This window comes from Gavia stellata, chromosome 5, assembly GCF_030936135.1.
Source record: "Gavia stellata isolate bGavSte3 chromosome 5, bGavSte3.hap2, whole genome shotgun sequence".
In the NCBI taxonomy this organism is placed as follows: Eukaryota; Metazoa; Chordata; class Aves; order Gaviiformes; family Gaviidae; genus Gavia; species Gavia stellata.
The window spans coordinates 10,350,631-10,368,663 of record NC_082598.1 but is presented as its reverse complement, the minus strand read 5'-3'; the positions used below and the strand labels follow the sequence as shown (position 1 = coordinate 10,368,663).

At 36.5% G+C, this 18,033-nt stretch overlaps 1 protein-coding gene across 1 annotated transcript in view; it reads right to left on the bottom strand.

The window, feature by feature from the left end:
- The window catches only part of FAM193A (family with sequence similarity 193 member A), a 42,128-nt gene extending 28,992 nt beyond the window's left edge, over positions 1-13,136 (bottom strand). The window contains exons 1-4 of the mRNA XM_059817480.1: positions 12,914-13,136; positions 9,530-9,654; positions 5,107-5,251; positions 236-313 (exon numbers count right to left, since the gene is read on the bottom strand). Coding sequence (XP_059673463.1) covers positions 236-313; positions 5,107-5,251; positions 9,530-9,654; positions 12,914-13,078 — 513 coding nt within the window. The 5' untranslated portion in view covers positions 13,079-13,136. The remainder of the gene's footprint in view (positions 1-235; positions 314-5,106; positions 5,252-9,529; positions 9,655-12,913) is intronic.
- Positions 13,137-18,033: the final 4,897 nt, after the last annotated feature.

The following is an 18,033-nucleotide window of genomic DNA, read 5'->3' as shown; positions in this document are numbered from 1 at the left end:
CTTAAGACTATGGTACTTATGTTTTTACCTTGTAGTAACTGAGATTACAGACTATTACATACTCTTCCTGGATCTTGCTTTTCTGTATTTTAGCTGACCAAACTTCACGCCTGGCATAGTTAGTTGCAGAATTAGATCATATAGAACTAGTACAATATACTACACTCAAACGTTTGCATCTTACAAATACACATGAAGCATTAGTATAACTTAGTATGGTATAAAAAAATCCTACCTGCTCTTCAATAAAACGCCTCTGCTTAAAAAATTCCCAGTCTTCCTTTAGCATGCGTTGTTTTGTTTTCATTGCCATCTAAAACAGAATTTAAGGAAAACTCATTGATTCAATCATAGACATCCTACACTGTGGTCAATTGGTCTACCAGTTTCATTAAACCTAGCTTGTCTATACTATTTTGAAAGTACTTACATACTTAGTCAATATGAAGTGTATTTTATTTGCTAATCATTTGATTTGAGCCACTTAAACATAAGATTTTAATATTCATTTACACTATTTTTCAGTCTCATTTTTCCACTGTTATTCCTTATGTTAGTATTTCTTCTCATTAAATATTTTCATAGCATTTTCGATAATATGTGATTGGCATTAAATCCTCAACATCTTAGATTCACTAAAATCCACTAAAATCTAGAGACACAGGACCTTCGGCATGGCCTCAACTCAGGCGCAAGTGCAAACTCTGATGTACCGTATGTGTAACTAACCACCCAAGGAGTTAAAAAAAAAATTAAGAGTAGAGCAAACAAAATTAAGTAGTGACCTAGGCTAACACTATTTACCACTTTTATTCCTCAATGTATTTCATGCCCATGATTTATCTAATGGTGGAAAAATATTTTATAATTACCCATCCCTGAAGCACATCACCATAAATGCACATAGAGCCCATAACTTTTTGTACGCAAATGGTATTTTTCTGATTTAGTAAATAAATTCATTCTGACAGAACGCAAAAGCTTCCATGAACTTTTCTCCTGTTCCATGAACTTTTCTCCTACAACATTTTAAAAGCACTATTTCATCAGTGAGGAAAAACAACTATCTAGGTTATCTTTTACAGTTCTTCTTTTCATTTACCCAATTAAAAATTAATTAAAAAAAAATCTACCACCTTATACAATACAACGAACTGCTTCATAAAGATGTTAGTGAGCCAAAGTCCAGTAGGTTATACCACTAGCAATCTTTCTTTTTTTCCTTCAAAAGCATGCCTCCAGAAATCCATACTTGATCAAAAGTTTAAAGTCCTTCTGTTAACCTAAGCGTATTATTGCTATTATCATTGTTTAACTTGGGAAAATGAAATTGTAAGCTGAGGATTTGAAACAGTATTAAGTGGTAAAGTTTTGCCTAATGAATTTCTGAAATACGTTTATCATGTGCATGTGTGGTTTGGGTTTTTTTTTTAAATAGCATGTATGAAATATTCTTGAACCATTGGTACCATTTCTTAGACACACTAAAAGGTACTGCAGAGTTTGTGGCCAAAAACATCATCCTGGCTGTACTATCAGCTTCTGAGCACCCTTGAGCTATATTTAAACACAGCAACACTCACTGGTTTAGGTGCCCTGCCATCTACATAAATCCTCAAAGACAAGCACCTGCATTCGCTATACATTATAAGAGAAGACTTTAATGCCAAAGAATGAAGTTTAAAACAGCCAGTGCATTGACTGGGAGCTGCCTGCTCAAGCGGGCCAAGAAACTGTCAAGGAAAACAGCATGGTTTAAGTCTTGGTACTCTTGAGTATTAATGGGAACAGGGGCTGAAGCTGAAGTTTTCCTACTTCCAACTTTGCAGCCTTTTCAATACCCCATGTGTTCAAGTATCTTAAGTTATTAATTCCATAAATAATAGCAAATCACTTCTCTCCCCTCTTCCGCAAGGAATATTTATTTCAGCAGAGCAAAGAAGCTGCAACACAAACCACATGATTCATGCCCAAGAATTCTGCTAGGGAGTGGGAGATAAATTCAAATGCCATCAGAAGGAAAAATTTATACTTCACTCTTGCACATCTGCAATGAATATGCTACCACTGCTGCCCGATGGAGAAGAGAGGTCCACTACCACCTTCTTCATTCCGCCCTGTTTATTTGAGGCTAAAAAGTATTAGAGATCTATCATACAAGACATGGTAAAGTGAGACAGGCAGATGAACAAGTATTTTTCCATTCTAAAATAGATTTAATCACAAAACAAAACCAGCAGTTTGGTCAGAACTGACACATACCAGTAGATCATCTGGGAGAATTCTGATGTTCATACATACATCACAGGATGCTTGTTGCTTCCAAATTTTAAACTCTCTATCAAATGTGCATAGCACATTTGAGCATCCAAAATTCCACCTGTGAATCTAGTCTATTTTGCTAGCATATTTCACTAGAAATAATAAAAATAATTCCTCTTATCACAAACTCTCAGCACCCAAAAATAGCGAGTATTTCAACCATTTATACAACCACCATAAAGACAAAAAACAATTATGCCCACATAATACTATTTTTTTAATTATTATTAGGTTGACGAGGACTGTCAGAAAAAAAAAAAGAAAAAAAAATCACACTCAAATATGGAAAGACAAGCAAAAAGCTCTCCAAGTGCTCTCATGGAGCTTTGCCATGGCAAAGGCATTCCCATATTCCTTTCTTCTGTGGGAGCCAGCAGTAAAAAAGGGAAACACTTTCACACAAAGTACATAAGACTATCTAGCCATTACTTATGGGAATGATCCAGATATATTTAAGATCTCCTGAATTGAATGTAGTCTAAATTTGGTAAGAAAAACAGGACCTGGAGGTATGGGCTGCATACATTTAAACTCTCCTGTATTCCAGATACCCTAAACATCTTCCTTGGATTTTAACATGTGATGAATAGAGGTGTTGATATGAATGAATACTTATTCTAAATTTTATTAAAGCAACCACATATGGTATATGAGTGTATTAAGTTACACAACTGTGCATGACACAGCTGTCTTACACAGTCTTTTAAAAAAAAAAGTAGTATTTGTACTGCTTGCAAAAGCCATTCACTTTTTTTCCAAGAACAAGTAGCATACTGTAGAGGAGGTACATTAATTATCTCTGTTGATGCCCTGTCTAAAATTTTGTGTATAGTTCCACAGCAGGTAAAGGAGGACCATTCTTAAGTTCTCCTCTGTGGTGGTCTATGTGTTCTAACCTTTGATACACTAACAGTAAAATCACACAATTCTGTTAAACCAAGAGGCAGCAAGTAATGAACATGTGTTCACTGTTAAGATCCACAGTTTCCATAGTAGCCGGGCCTTCTGATTTCTATCTTGTTGACAAAAATATCACTGCAAATTCAGGTAAGATGATCATACTGATTGATGTATTTTTGATCAAGAGAGTATAACCACAGCTTATGACCAACACAAGCTCTAAGATGGCAATTGTGAAAATGTTTTTTCTACATATAAATACCAATATAAATATCAAGACCTCCTTTAAAATTTGATGGTTAAATTTTAGAATTGTTTCCTCCACACACCCCCCTTGCAGGTTTTTTTTGTTGTTAGGAAATAAGAAGTCATCATATTAAGTTTCCTCAAATGGGAGAAGGGTTTCTGTTTGCATCATGATACAGCCGTCACTGAGCAGATAAAAAAATGCTGTAAGACAGCACTTGTGCAGTTGCATGGTCACCTGATACAGAGAAATACAGAAAAATCAGTTAAGAGTTGATTTTGAAGCGGTGCAGATCAACCAGTCAGAAGCCTGATATGAATGTGACTCTACAGAAATTCCATTTTTTTGAAAAATAAGTGAATGATGAGAAGTGAACTGGGCTCCCTTTCTTACTGGAGAGGCAGTATCAGACAGACACAACACTGACACCATGGGAAAATGACTTCTAGTAGCACAAAATGTGAGATGATGAAATTTTACCAAGCTGCCATCAAATATTTAGGTGCACAAAAGCAGCCAGACCAAGAGAAAACTTTGTAACTGATAGCTCACAGATGCAGACCCCAAATATAGAACAACCTCTAAAAATAAAATTAGTTATATCCTGTCTCCATCTTGAAGGTACAGAATTAATGGTAAAAGTTCACTTAAATCTTCATCACAGGGAACAGCTTTTGAAGGACATTTACAGTGTGCTATAAGACTTTAAAATGTTTGTTACCTGTAGGAGTAACACAGCATTACTAAATCTCAAATTGGATCTCCATATTCCTAATGCTCATAAAACTTCAAAATACAAGAAAAGTTCTATAAAATTCTGTATCTTCAATTATTTCAAGACATACTCTTTCTTCTAGTATACTTAAGATTGAATTAAACAGTATTCAAAGCCTTATCCTGCGGTGTTTTAAAAAAATTCAAGTACTTTGAACATGAGACAAAAAGCATATGAGCAATTTTGGTGGAATATAAACAACCGCTTACAAAATAAACAGCTATTTTTCCAAAAAATAAAGCTCTTGAAGGCGTAGGAGTCGGCACATCATCATGATTATTTTCTGAAACGTAGCACAAACTCAGAAAAATCAGCTGTCAGAACATACACTTAACTAAAAAAGGATAACTTCAGAGGTCTCAAATATTTATATAGTGAGACTCTGGAGTTCCGATTTTGACAGTGGTACAAAGGCCATCCCACTGTGCAACACGCAATAGTTTAAAAGCAATCTCTTCCTCATTTAGTGCAATTATTATTTTGGAAGCTCAGGGTTTTTTGGGGTGGGTGGTTTTTTTTTTTTTTCTTTTCTTAGTGACATCTATAAAAGAAAGTTTCAGATTACTGTGCTATGGGTAATTTACAGACAGAAGTCATTAAAAATTTTTCAAAGACCACATCTAAACAATGGTACAACAATCTGCTTCAACAATTTGAAGATGTTTCTGTTCAATCACCATTATTTATTGGCATGTTAGTGTTCTTTTTCTATTCTGAAAGACTGACATCAATGAAAAAAAGTTACATTTTGTTGCTTCAAAGCTCTGGACAGAAATACCAAATACACTCTTCACTGGAGGCACAGCCTTGCATGGGCTGCTCCCTACATAATCAGTCTTGAGACTGTTTACACAATTCTTACCTGTTCATCAACATAATCATCTATTCTTTTCTGGCATTCAAGCCATGCTTCAGCAACTTGACCCATTTCCTGTTCCAGCTGATGATACCTTTGTAGCAAGGTACTATACATATCTTCACTACAGGAATCGTGTGTTGTTCCAAGCCTAAAAGTTCAAATAGCACTTGTTATAGAAAAGACATTTCACTGAAAAAAAATAAATCACGCTTTTAAGTTCTACCAGCCAAAAAAATGTTGTTAAAGTGCAGTTATTGATACACCTAGGCCCACATAGCTGCTTATATCCCAAACTTGAGTATTTTTAGTCATTTTTCAAAAATATCCAACAAATGCTTGTTCCAACGTTCTGTAACCAACAATAGCAAGAATGTGGGAAGTGCAACATTTCTAGAGCCTCTTTCCCACGAGCAACCAGATGTCAAATCTACTGAGCCGTATTTATTCAAATTTTGTTGCTCGATATATTTAGACTTCCAAACTCTATGGGCTAAATACACACGTTGACTATTTACTAACTATTTACAGTAAAAATAAAGCCAGAAGCTTGTTAATCACAACTCTCATGATCAATGCTAAAAAGGTTACTAGACAAGTTGGAGTTCTAGCTGGGAAAACTGCTGTAGAATGAGGCAAGTGAGATAATTTGGTTGCATGCAATTATCTACTATCACTTCAGCAGCATCAAGTTCAAAATGTGGTTATGCCATTCCCTGATGACTGTCTCTGTAAGGAGTCCCAGAAATAGGAGACAGATTTACCTCCCTTTCTACTATTACATTTTTGTACATCAAATTCCTTTAAAAAATTTTAGACCGCATCATCACAATGATTCATAAGTAAATAAGTAAACTCCGGATACCTTGACTTCAGAAATAAATAAAAACAAAATTCTATTCAATAATGAGTGTTTAAAGCACATTGAATTGTAATGACCTGTAAATTGACACAAATGAACTGAAGCTTTTCAACATTTCTCCTACTCAGTAATTAAGAGGAAACTGGTTGGTAGTTAATTAGGCACAGAGGTTGTGCGGTGTGTCAAAGCCAGTACCAAAAAAAAAAAAATTCAAGCCTCTCAAAACTTGATATTTAAGCCCAGTTCCAGCATTATAACAAACCAGGGAGGTTTCCTACAGATTTCCATTGCAACAGGATGCTAACCCAACCTAAGAACTACATAATCCTGCCTATCGTCTGGCAAAGAACTGAGCCCTTAATTTTAACGTGACAATTAAGTATAATGAAGAGCTGAGCAAACAGACAACTCATTAAGCATTAAGTTACAGCTGTTAGCATGACTTTGCCAATAAATTCAAGTTTGTTTTATTTTATTGATTTTGCCCAGAACCTGCAACACAACCACTTTAGAAGGGTGCATAAGCAATTCTGCACATTAAAAACCTGGGAAGTCCATGCTTGGTAGAGTACAAAAAGCAGTTTAAAGGGATACAGTGACTTTAGGATACAACACTTCGTAACTACTGCTGAGTAGTACTAGTCTTTGAAACAGTAGTTGTGCACAAAATCTTTTTTAAATACGCTCTCCAGTTAGAAGCAAAAAGAACTTCATTTTTAAAAATTCAGATAGGCAATGTAACAGCATTTACACTTTCAATTATTATTGTAACTCTTGAGTAAAGGTTAACATGCTACTAGTAAATACATTTTCACCCCCCAAGGCAAGTATAAAGTAACAGTCTAAGTAATATTTCAGTCCTGTAAACAGAGGTGGAATATATTCCTTGACTGCAGTAAAAAAGCTAATAAAAAGCATCACACATACATAAAACTTAACAAGAATTGCTTACTTTACAGTAACTGAATCTTCCAAGGCATACCTGTTGACATAGATCCTACTGTCTGCCTGCATATCTTGATCAGGAATCCGGAATTTTTTGGCCAACAGCATTTAACTGAAGCTGGGCATATACCTTGAACACTGTCCCATCCCATACAGGGGAAGCAAAGAGGACAGAAAATCCCCAGGTATCAGTTAGTTACTTCATTAGCAAACCCCAATATAGCAGCCCACTGAATGTAGGAGGCATGTTAGTGGTTACATGTAATCAAAAGCATCTTAACCCAAGAAAGATATTTAACCTCTAAGAAACCTCTCACATAGACACCTTCATCAGGAAGTACTAGTCACTCACCTATGAAAGGACTGGATTTCCTTAAATACCGATTATGAAAATACAACCTTATTAAATGCTGTGTCTGATCACTTAACTCTTGATAAGCATATGGACAGCTCTTTCAGCTGGTCTGCAGATTGTACAGCTGAGTGTGCCTCCTAAACAAACCAGAGGTGTTGACTAGGTAGCAGAACAAGATACAATACATTAAGACCCTGGTAGTTTACCCTGAGTAGATGACCAGTCCCCTGAAACACGGACACAGCTGATCCCATATAAGCTAGTAATCTCCACTCCCACAAGACTGCCATGTTTAAACCTCCCTAAGTGAACATATTTTCTAGTCTGACATCTGATAAGCATCCTTGGAACTAATCACAGCACACCAACTACATATTTTAAAAAAGCCAGAGATACGCAAAAGATTTAGTGATCTAAAAAAGGGATGAGAGAAAGGGTGAGCACCAAAAAACCTAAGTGAAGCTGAGATGCCAAAATGCCATTTCACATTTCTTCTTCAGGAAGAGAAAACAACAAGGCCAATGCTCTTTTATAAAGAAAGAAACTCTGGCAAAACTTTCTCTACTGCATGCAAATAATTCTCTACTGAACAAATGATCAGGAGACTAGGCTGATCCCTGCTTCACCATGTGAGGCCTCTCTGATAGAATGTTCCTCCACCAATTCCCAATGGAAGGCAGATTTTCCTCCAGAAAAATTTCTCAGGTAAGGCTATCCAGAGAACTTAACAGTAAAATCCTGGGAGTCCATGAAAACAGATGTAATCTATGTTTACCAAAGAAAAAAAAGACATACACTATATAAACTAGAAACCATGGAACAGGAAGCTTGTGCTGAACATCTTTTAAAAACGGTCATGTGAATCAGTCTAGACAAAACCATAGTTCATGTGAAACACCCTTAAAGCTATCTAGCAAACACAGATGTACTGGAAAAGAGATTCCTGCAGGAAGAGATTGATTTCATTGTAGTGACAGCTACCTTCAAGGCTTAAATAGGACGTTCTGCAGAGAAACACCTTCTGTTGCTCAGACTTTAATTGCAGTAGCACTTGAGAACAGCTAAATGAAAACAATCCAATGATTTTGTTATGAAATGACTGTAAGCTTTAATAAGACCATTCTCAGCTCTGCAGATGAAGGTAATTTAAACAGTCTTGATATAGCCAGGATTGCTAGAGTAAGAGATGCAGAGAAGCCTTGTCACAAACCGTAGAGATGACCGAGAGACACACTGCCAGTGGTACGGGGAAGTCAAACACACAGATCACTAGGAAAATACCCGATTGAAAAACATGCTATTAAACACAGCAATAGAATTACCTGCCTGGAGAGCGAAAAAAAAAGGCAGGGGGGTGGGAAAAGGCTTTCAAGTACCAAACCAGTTTTACGTAAACCAATTAGACAAGTTACTCTGAGGGACCTTAGACGTCTTGCTGAGCCTGGTGATAATTAAGCTTTCTTGCCTTTTCTTGCTTTCCTTTCTAGTATCTACTAGCAAAAGAAGAACTCATCAGAAAATTCTTTATTCACTGTGAGCAACACCTCTTGTGACAGACTTAATCAAACAGCTCTTGTACCATAGAAAAATACCCAAGACAATACTTCTAAAACACATGTACACAGAGCATAGATGTCTCTCCATCAGAAACGAGATTAAGAGGTCAACACAAACCATCCATGACTGTACTTTAAACATGTTTGGACTTAGGATAAAGAATAACATTTCTATGAATACCTCTTCCCTAAAAAACCCAAACGCTTTGCAGGTACACAAATTACAAGCACAGCAACATTGCTAACAAAATATACATTCTGAAATCCCAGGAAACACGATATCCCATCAGACCTGCAAGCACATAGCAAGGGTTTTTGTTTCTTTTGCTTTCTCCAATGAAAAGTTTACTTAAAACTCCAAATTAAGTTATTTGTGCACTGTGGGAAGCATGAAGGCTTTGAGGCTTTAATTCACTTGTAGAGCTGTAAAGACAGTAGCAATGCCTGATGAGAAGTGAAAACAGTACTATTCAGTCATACCATCAGCATTTTCATAGGATGCGGTCATTTTACTAGGTAACCTACAAGTAAGCAGATTAGGGTAGTAATTCTTCTGACAAGCAAGTTATGACAGCAGCCTGCTCAATTAACAATACTGTTTTTAAGACAGATGAACAAGGATTTTTACCTTTTTTTTTTTTTAAATGCTGTAGTTGCAAACATAGGGTTTTGTTTCTCCTTTAAATTACAAAACAAAAAGTTAAACTCTACCTTAGCTGTGACACCAACGTTGGCAAGCTATTCTGCAAGAGTGGCTCAGAAAATACCAGATTTTCAAACAGATGCTTATTGTGCAATTCCCATGTCACCTGAAATTTCTTCAAATGTTCATTTTCCTGTAACAAAAAAACAACCAGAAATAAGCCAGGGTTAGAAAATAAAAAAAGAATTTTTTTTAAAAAAAATCTAGTTTCCAATCTACAAGCTGGATTATATAGCTCAGATTTTACCCAGTTTTAATACCCAGAAACTCAGAATTTAAGTAATTCTTTAATAACTTAAATAAACATAGCTTCATTCTCTGTTTTTCTAAATTATCATGATTAGAAAAGAAAAATCAGACTATGTTATTGAAAGATTCCATTCCTTTCTGCACTGAAAGGTGTATTTTATGATATGAACCAGTTATTCTCAGGTTTTCTTGTCAAACAATTGTCTATCTCTGATTATTTTTTCAGTTCTTTGAACTTATCTAGTAACAGGCACATACATGATGGCAAGCTATAATCTTTACTCAAAACTGACATAAATTAAGTAAACAGTTCTCTCCAAGAACAGCTTCAAAACCAAAGCTTTCTAAACAGACAAGAGACCAACAGCTTACTTCTCTAGTAAGCATAATGTTTTTCTATTTGAGGTTATTTAACACATAATTGTGTATAATTTCAAGGCCTAACACTTAAATCTATTATTATAAAAGCATAAGAATCAAAGACAGGTATAATGTTTTTTTCAAGTCAGTAAGTTTTCCCACGTATAGCCAGCAGTATGCAGGTTTTCTACACCAGGACTCTCCCACACAGCAAAATCAAATGCAAGCGTTCTGGCTATCAGATCAGCAAGTGAGCCCTGCGCATTATAACCTTGAGTACCCAGAAATACCAGAATACTCTGGAATTTTAAAGTTCTGTTAAGCATAGTGGGTAAAAAACCAAATACATATTTATATCAGACCTAAACACAAGACTATCACTATTAAAAAAAAATCAAGTTTGGAGTTTTATTATTATTTAAGAAGGGTGGGTGTTGGTTTTTTCTCCCCAAGTTGCACAAGACACATGTACCCTTGCACTTTTAATATTATGTCTTCAAAATATTTAAAATTTCTATAAAATGCTAGTATTTTCTCAAGGGTCAACACTGAGAAGGGTTGATTTCCTAAGCAATTTCTATATTATGCTGTGAACGAAAGAGTCAACACTTATCTACAACATCTTGTATATCAGATTGTGCAGAGTATGATATTTCTCAAAGAAATACCAGGTAGGTTTTCCCTTCTAGTCTGCTATACTGTGGTCACTATAGAAGAGCCCTCGAGTACACAGTCTTTCCAGCTTGCTCTCAGTATAACGTGTCATTCCTGGTGGGGCACAAGGCTTTAGTTGCCGCTCTTGAACTTCGCTAGTCAGCTGGATTTCACTGAAAGGAAGGACAACTGTTCATAATTTCATTGAGAAATTAGTTCCTCACAGGTGGAAGGTTCAAGGCATTATATGCCTTTGTATAGCATGCTACATGCGAAGCTTTTACCTTTAAAAGGAAGGCTGCACTAAGTTTAGAGATCTTGACTGCCTTTTATGTATTTCAGCTGAAAAGATTCCTTCTTCCATAGTGCACTGGTATCTTGAGAGAAAACAACCATGCACACTGGAAAGGCTAGTGACCCCACTGCCTGTACTGAAAGCTGTGACATACTACTCCATTTAATAAAAAGGTTATTTAATAAATCTAAGAAATGTATGACAAGAGACAGTATCCTACATTCTCACGTTTCAGTTTGGGAATGTCACAGCTTAGTAGAAAGTGGTTTTCAGTACTCACTGGGCTGCAGAAAAAGGACAAGAAGAGTCTGGGGTATTTTCTGTTTTCTTATGCTTTGTTTTTTTAAAGAAGAATAGGAAATTTATTTAATTTTTAATTTTGTCAGAAAAGGGGTAGACTAGGGAATTCAAGCATCTTCTGTCTCTTTATGGCCATTAGCTCAGTCTCTCATACCTGCTAAGTTTTCATGACTACTAGTTCACAACAATAACCAGGGGAAAAATATTAAAATATTATTTTCTGATCAGCTATGTAATTCTGGCACTAATGGGTTCATTATCAGTGGATCTTCTTTGAGAAAGCTAACTTTTGTACTGTCATCCATCCGCTTTTCAGCTGAACAAATTTTTAAGTTCCAATGCAAATCAACCTGAAGAGCAATCTTCTCTCAAGCACCTTGTTACAGACTTGATGACTATTAAATGCGGCCAATAAACTGGAGATGGCAGCGACCTCACATCTGTATTTAAGTGATAAAGCTGGGGAAGACAATACAGACAACAGCAAATACAGAGCATTGACAACAGAAAAAAGCATAAGATATGCTCAAGTTTCTTAATAGAAACATCTTCCTGCTTTGCCAATTCAGTTTTACTAACAGACCTACCTCAGTAATGACACTCTGCTTCCCCTCCATTTAAATCCTTCTCACCTGTGGCCATCACAGTCTGGTTACTGCCTATTCTTTTCCTTTCTTTATATACCTAGACAGTCACTTTCAGCTAATTGGCAATACACCCCATATTTACCAGTTTATCCACTTTTTTTTTTGCTTGCGTAAAGTTTACACAAGAAAAGGGATGTACAGGATAAGGACATTAACAAAGGATGTACAGGAAGGATTATTAACAAAACAGGATTAATAGCTTTCTCAGCCCTAAACAAATAGAATTACAGAATTTGTTTACTGTATTAGTCAGTCATGATGGACAGTTACTCAAGAAGAGATTTTTTAAGGCTATTGCTTACTTTCTACCTGACAATACAATCCCAAGTCTAACATCACAATCAGTTGACAAAAAAAAAAAGCATTTAAGAAAGAAGGAGAACTTTAGAAATAGTAAACAACATAGCACATTAATTCTGAGACAAGAGATTATCTTTTCAAGTAGCCATTCTTGCTGATAAGGGGAAAAAAAACCCTGAACATTGAAACAATTTAAGTTACTGCTACATATAAAAGTTTGTGTCCTTCAAACATGGTTGTCAAGAGACCATTAAAGATTAACAGAGAAACGTTTCACACATTTTTCAAAGGCATTTTCCAAAAATCTTGTACATCTGCTTAGTTTCAGAATAAGTGCCACAAACAGCATCTCACCTTTTTTTTTTTTTTTTACAAAAGGTAATTTCATCAGTTCACTGTAAGAGATGCCTAACCTACACTTCTAAAGAATTAAATTTGCATTTTCAGAATATCCCTGTCTCCTAGCATGCACACACAAAAAACATTACATTTTACAAACCACAGAAGACACCTGAAAGAACACAGAACAACTCTGCTAGCATTACCCCTAGCAAGTAGAAGCGTATAGGTTATTTTTTCAGTCTTACCAGAGTAACTAGAAAGGCGCTGATTGTACATGCTGCCTGACAGAGTGCACTGTATTCTTCAAGTAGGAGTGAGATGAACTGATGTGCCTGTGGCGGCCCTTGTATTGCTAATGTTGATGCAACTTTAGATCCCAGTGACAAGTGTCTGAGCAGACGAACCTTCATTTCAAGCACATATTCTCTAGCTTGCTGTTCCAACCGTTGGTAAAGCTGATATGGATCTCTTTCACAAAGCCTGTATTTTTAGAATATTCGTGACAAAAAAAATAAATGCATGTAATCAACAATTTTTACTTTCCTAAAAATATTTATCAGTTACCATCATCATCAAAAAGAAACAATGGCTAGGTTTTACAGAACTACCATAAATCTGGGAGAACACAGTCCAGATTCCTACTTTCACACTGTCGAACTGAGATCCTGTATAGCTTTAGGACTAGGACGCTTGCACGCTTGAGGAACAAATTAATTTAGGACCTCAGTATTTCACTTCAACTTGTGAGCTAAAAAACCTTTACTCAATTTGCATACAACCCTACAGACACTAGACTCTTCAGACAAGCTTCTTTACGACTTCTCTATGTTCTCATATACAGCCCTAAAAAATGTCCCAGTTGGAACAGCCAGACCTAGGCCCAATTAACATTCTGTAGAAGGACAGGCCTTTACTTTGATGGAGCTTGACCTGTTAGGCAGCCAGAACATGTCTAAACACATATTAACCAGACTGGACTCGGTGACTACTTTGGGGGACCCTTCTGTTGTTGAGCTGAACTGAAAGAAGACATTTCATACAATTACCAAACTTTTAAGACACTTACTCATGAAACTCCTTCTCACCTTCATTGAGAGTTTCTTACCCAAGGTTGCAGATCTTCTGTACGAGGACATTTTTGCACCTTTTATTAAAGCTGTGCCACTGCATAGCAGAGGTGTGGGATTCACAGGGCCACAAAGAACATCCTTCAAGGAACATGACTTAGGGCACTCTACTGTGGTAGCACCTAAGCTGCAATCATTACAAATGATTGGTGTATTTTTTTTTTTTTTAAAACTATAATGAGGACCAGAATTTGGGACTCATTTGTCCCAGGGAAGCACACTAACATTGAAGCTCCAGAACCATATTGCCCTCCATGCACTCTACTCAGCCACTCAATACCTGCAAGACTTGTCACTGTAAGATACAACTTCAAAGAGGGTCAGGGCTTCCTGCTAAGGGCAGCGTACACCTGGCTAGGTCTGATACTCTCCTGTAAGTGAGACATGGATTTGAACCACCTCACACAGAAGAAAGCTGAACACGATAGCTGCTTTGAAGCACTTTAGAGTGCAATCGTACTATTTTAAACTCCATGCACGGGACTTTAACACTTGCCTCAGGTTTTTTACAGTGCAGGGAGGTGGGGAAGAAGAAAGGGATTAGATAAGTACTTAAGAGTAAGAGTTCGATGAATAGAAGTCTGCTGCTATTTAGTGCCTGCTCTTCCCTCATCACTCATAAAATAAGAGTACTATCATATTGCCATAAAGTGCTCCAACATACAACAGGGACAGTACTTGGCACCACCACTTATTTTCAAGTAAGACGACCAGACAGTCTGTTTCCTGGCAGCTATGTATAGCAGAGCTGAGCATGGAATTAGAAGTTTCTGCCTTTTAAACATAGATTTACTTGGCCACAGCATGATCTTTGGCATGCTGCCTACATGGTTTGGGGTTTTTTGGGTTTTTTTTTTTTGGTTTGGTTTTGTTTGTTTTTACATTTTCAACACCTACATTGACTAGCTTTGTTAAAAAAATATGCATGATATTAGCACCATCGACTGGACACACTGGTGTCTGCTCAGACACAGTATCCTAATTTTATTTCATACTTTGGAGACCATAAGGAACTCCAGTGAAAAATAATCATATTGACCTTTAAGGTTTCCTTCTTTGAGATCCTGTTTCTGCCTTTGTATTTTAATAATCTCTCTGAAAAGTAAACAACAGTTCTAGAAAAATCAAAGCTCCTAAGCACATAAGGTACACAGTATGTGTTCCAATTTCCAAAATTTTTCCATTAAAGAGAATCAACAACCATTTTAGCTGTGATTCAGCTTTAATTACCTACACACTATGTAACATTTAAGCATCTTTGATTTAAAAACCTATGCTGCATGTTTTGATCACTTAAATAAGTGGGACTAATAGGGAGGCATACCATATTACTCTACATTTACACAACTTATGTTCAAAACCAAACACTCAGTTTTTATGTAACAGAAGTGCAATAGCTTATTCAATTATCTATTAAGGCTAATTCAGGAGTATAGTCATACAAAGACTTATTTAGTCTCTTTACCTCGCCAGTTTCTTTACCTCGCCAGAATTTAGCTTCAGCTAGAAACCCCACACAAGAACTACAGTTTGTCAGACTAGTCAGACCTTAGTAGATTAATTACATACAGAACCAAGGAGAGCAACTATTCCTTGACCACACATTCAGTTAGACAGAAACTGAGATAAACCTCCTGGAGCACTTTAAGGACAGCCATGCTATTCTAAAAAGCAAAAAACCCATAACTGAGGATCTCATTAAGCACATCTTCAACTTCACACTTGGAACAGCTACAATTTCAGCTTCTGAAATAAGAAAGAATTTCTCGGAATCCGCTTCATCTAGTGATCAGTGGCCAATATTACTTTTTTTTTTAAAAAAGTCTCTTCTAGCTGTTACAACTACAGTAAGATGTAAGCACTATTTACCTTGTTGAACTAACCTGAGTTAAGATTTTCATGTGGGGCAATTCAAACTAAACAGTGTCTTATTAATAATCATCATATCAAGTTCTTTTGAAGAATAAGATTTCGGGACCCTTCCATAATTATACATTAATATTCCTATTGCAAACAGCATATGAAGTTAATAGCTTCCCATGCATTCAATCTAGCATTTAAAAATCCTGCCTGAAGTAGAATTGACTGTTCTGACTTTTCATTCTAGTGGAGAGGCAATCATTCCAAGCAACCAGACTTAACAGGTGGTAAATAAAGTTCTATCAAAAAGCAATATTCCAAACTACTTAAAAACTGATTTTGAAAATCCTCTTAGCAATTAATAGATATTTTTCAAAGTGCTATACCTATCCACCAGCTCTTTCATTCCTTCTTTATCTGGTACCAAAGATTGGTCTTGGTCATCTGCCAAAGGGGTCCCAGCTTGGCGATATATACACCGAACCATGTATCTTACTTCTGACCAGTAATTTTGAAGCTGCTGAGGTTCACGTTCAGGCTCTGCTGAATTTTCTCTGCAAATAATGACAAAAATAATTACTCTCTATTTATACATCGCCTCGGTGTATTGATTCCTACTATTCTGAAGATGCTCTTCAGGAAAAACAACATACAACTGAAAATGCCTAAAACAAAGTACCTGCCTAAAGTAAAGTAAAAAATTGGGTAAAAGCTGCCATCCATAAGTTACTGTTATTGTCAGGTAGCCCATTTAAAGAGTTGAGGCATACACCAACAAGCTACCACACTGCTAACAGTCTGACTACAGCACCGTGCTGTTGAGTTTGAATTCAGTTCTTACCTGCGCTCGTTACAGGCCTCACAGTTGCATGCTATGTCTGAAGGAGAGGAATTGCTAAGATCTGCAGCAGGCACCGTCTGTGCACCAACAGTTATTCTTCCTCCTCCTACAGATTCTTGCTGTGCTCCACTGTTTCCAAGAGGCATGTGCAAAAGGAAATCTTGGCTCTGAAAGGAAAAAAACACAGGTAGCCTTCAGTCTGTAAGGTAGAAGTCTGAAATGTTAATAGGTAGGCAAATTATTAACATGGCAATTCTTAGTGCTGAATGTATTTTGGGAGGACACTCAACCAGGTACAAAGAATTTACCTTCAAAAAGCCTAATAAATGCAAGAGATGGACTGAGAAAACCAATGATATAGTTTAATTTCTAATAACCAAAGTATGTTGGTTATAATTATCACCTTTATGTACTCCAGCTTAAACAATGAACTAAGCTAAAGGAAGGCTTGCATCATCCATGATTAATCATAAACTAGTAATATCTCTTCAGCCTCTATTTGACAGTATGTTTGACTTTTGTAGTATGGTATTTTGGTCTCCAGTTTCTCTCCCTTCTTTGTGCTCCAGCCCCAGTACATACCATGCTTCCCCCCTGCACCATCGCCAGGTTGCCAGCAGCTTTCTGCGGCACAAGGCAGAGACCTCTCCCACATTAGGAGCACGAGGGGGTGTTTTTTGTGCTTCACCCCAGATCCTGGAGCAGGATGCAGACACAGGTCAAAACAAACCTGCATGCATTTGCTGCCAACAGCAAGACCTGGGGATGGTGCTGAGGGAAACCAAGTTTAGGTAATGAGAGCAACAGCAACCTGAACACAGGAGCATGTATAGCAAACTACTTATACTCTGGCTTGCAGTGACTGATAACAGATTTATTTTTTTTTAGCTCATTTTGGTTTTTTCCCCAGCTGGTTTCTCTAATTTGACTAGCTACCTATTCCATTTAGTTGCTTTAAGTCAAGCTTCCCAACTTGGAAAATCCCTTTTGCTGTTTGCTTTTATAAATTCCTCTTAAAATAAGAAAACAGTTCCCAAGTTAAAAAATATACTGTATTTTTTTTATTTTACCTGGAGTATCTATAACTTAACAAAACATTTAGAAAGCAAATTCTGCCTTCCTTGCACTTGCAGGAAACTTGTTTTCTGTACTAGTTCATTAAACAGAGCTTAAATATGTCAAAAATTTTGACTCAACTGAACAATAATGTGCTTTAGTCTTGCTGTGCTTTGAACTCTCTAGGACGTGTTTACCAGACCACCAGTATAATTCCCTTAGATGTAATCTCTTTTGATTAATTTTACTAACCCTTGTTCATAACAAGAATATCAGTAAACACTAGTTGTATATGTGATATCCTCTTAAATTTTCCTTATAAAAAACCCTATGTTAACTGTGCTTTTAACATGAGTTTAACAACACATGCTATACAAAGACAATCTTTCTTCACACTGATTTGTTTACTGAAATAGAAATCTGTATGTGTCTATGGGCATGTGCACAGTCTGTTAGCTCTCTATAAGGAGATGTCAGCTGG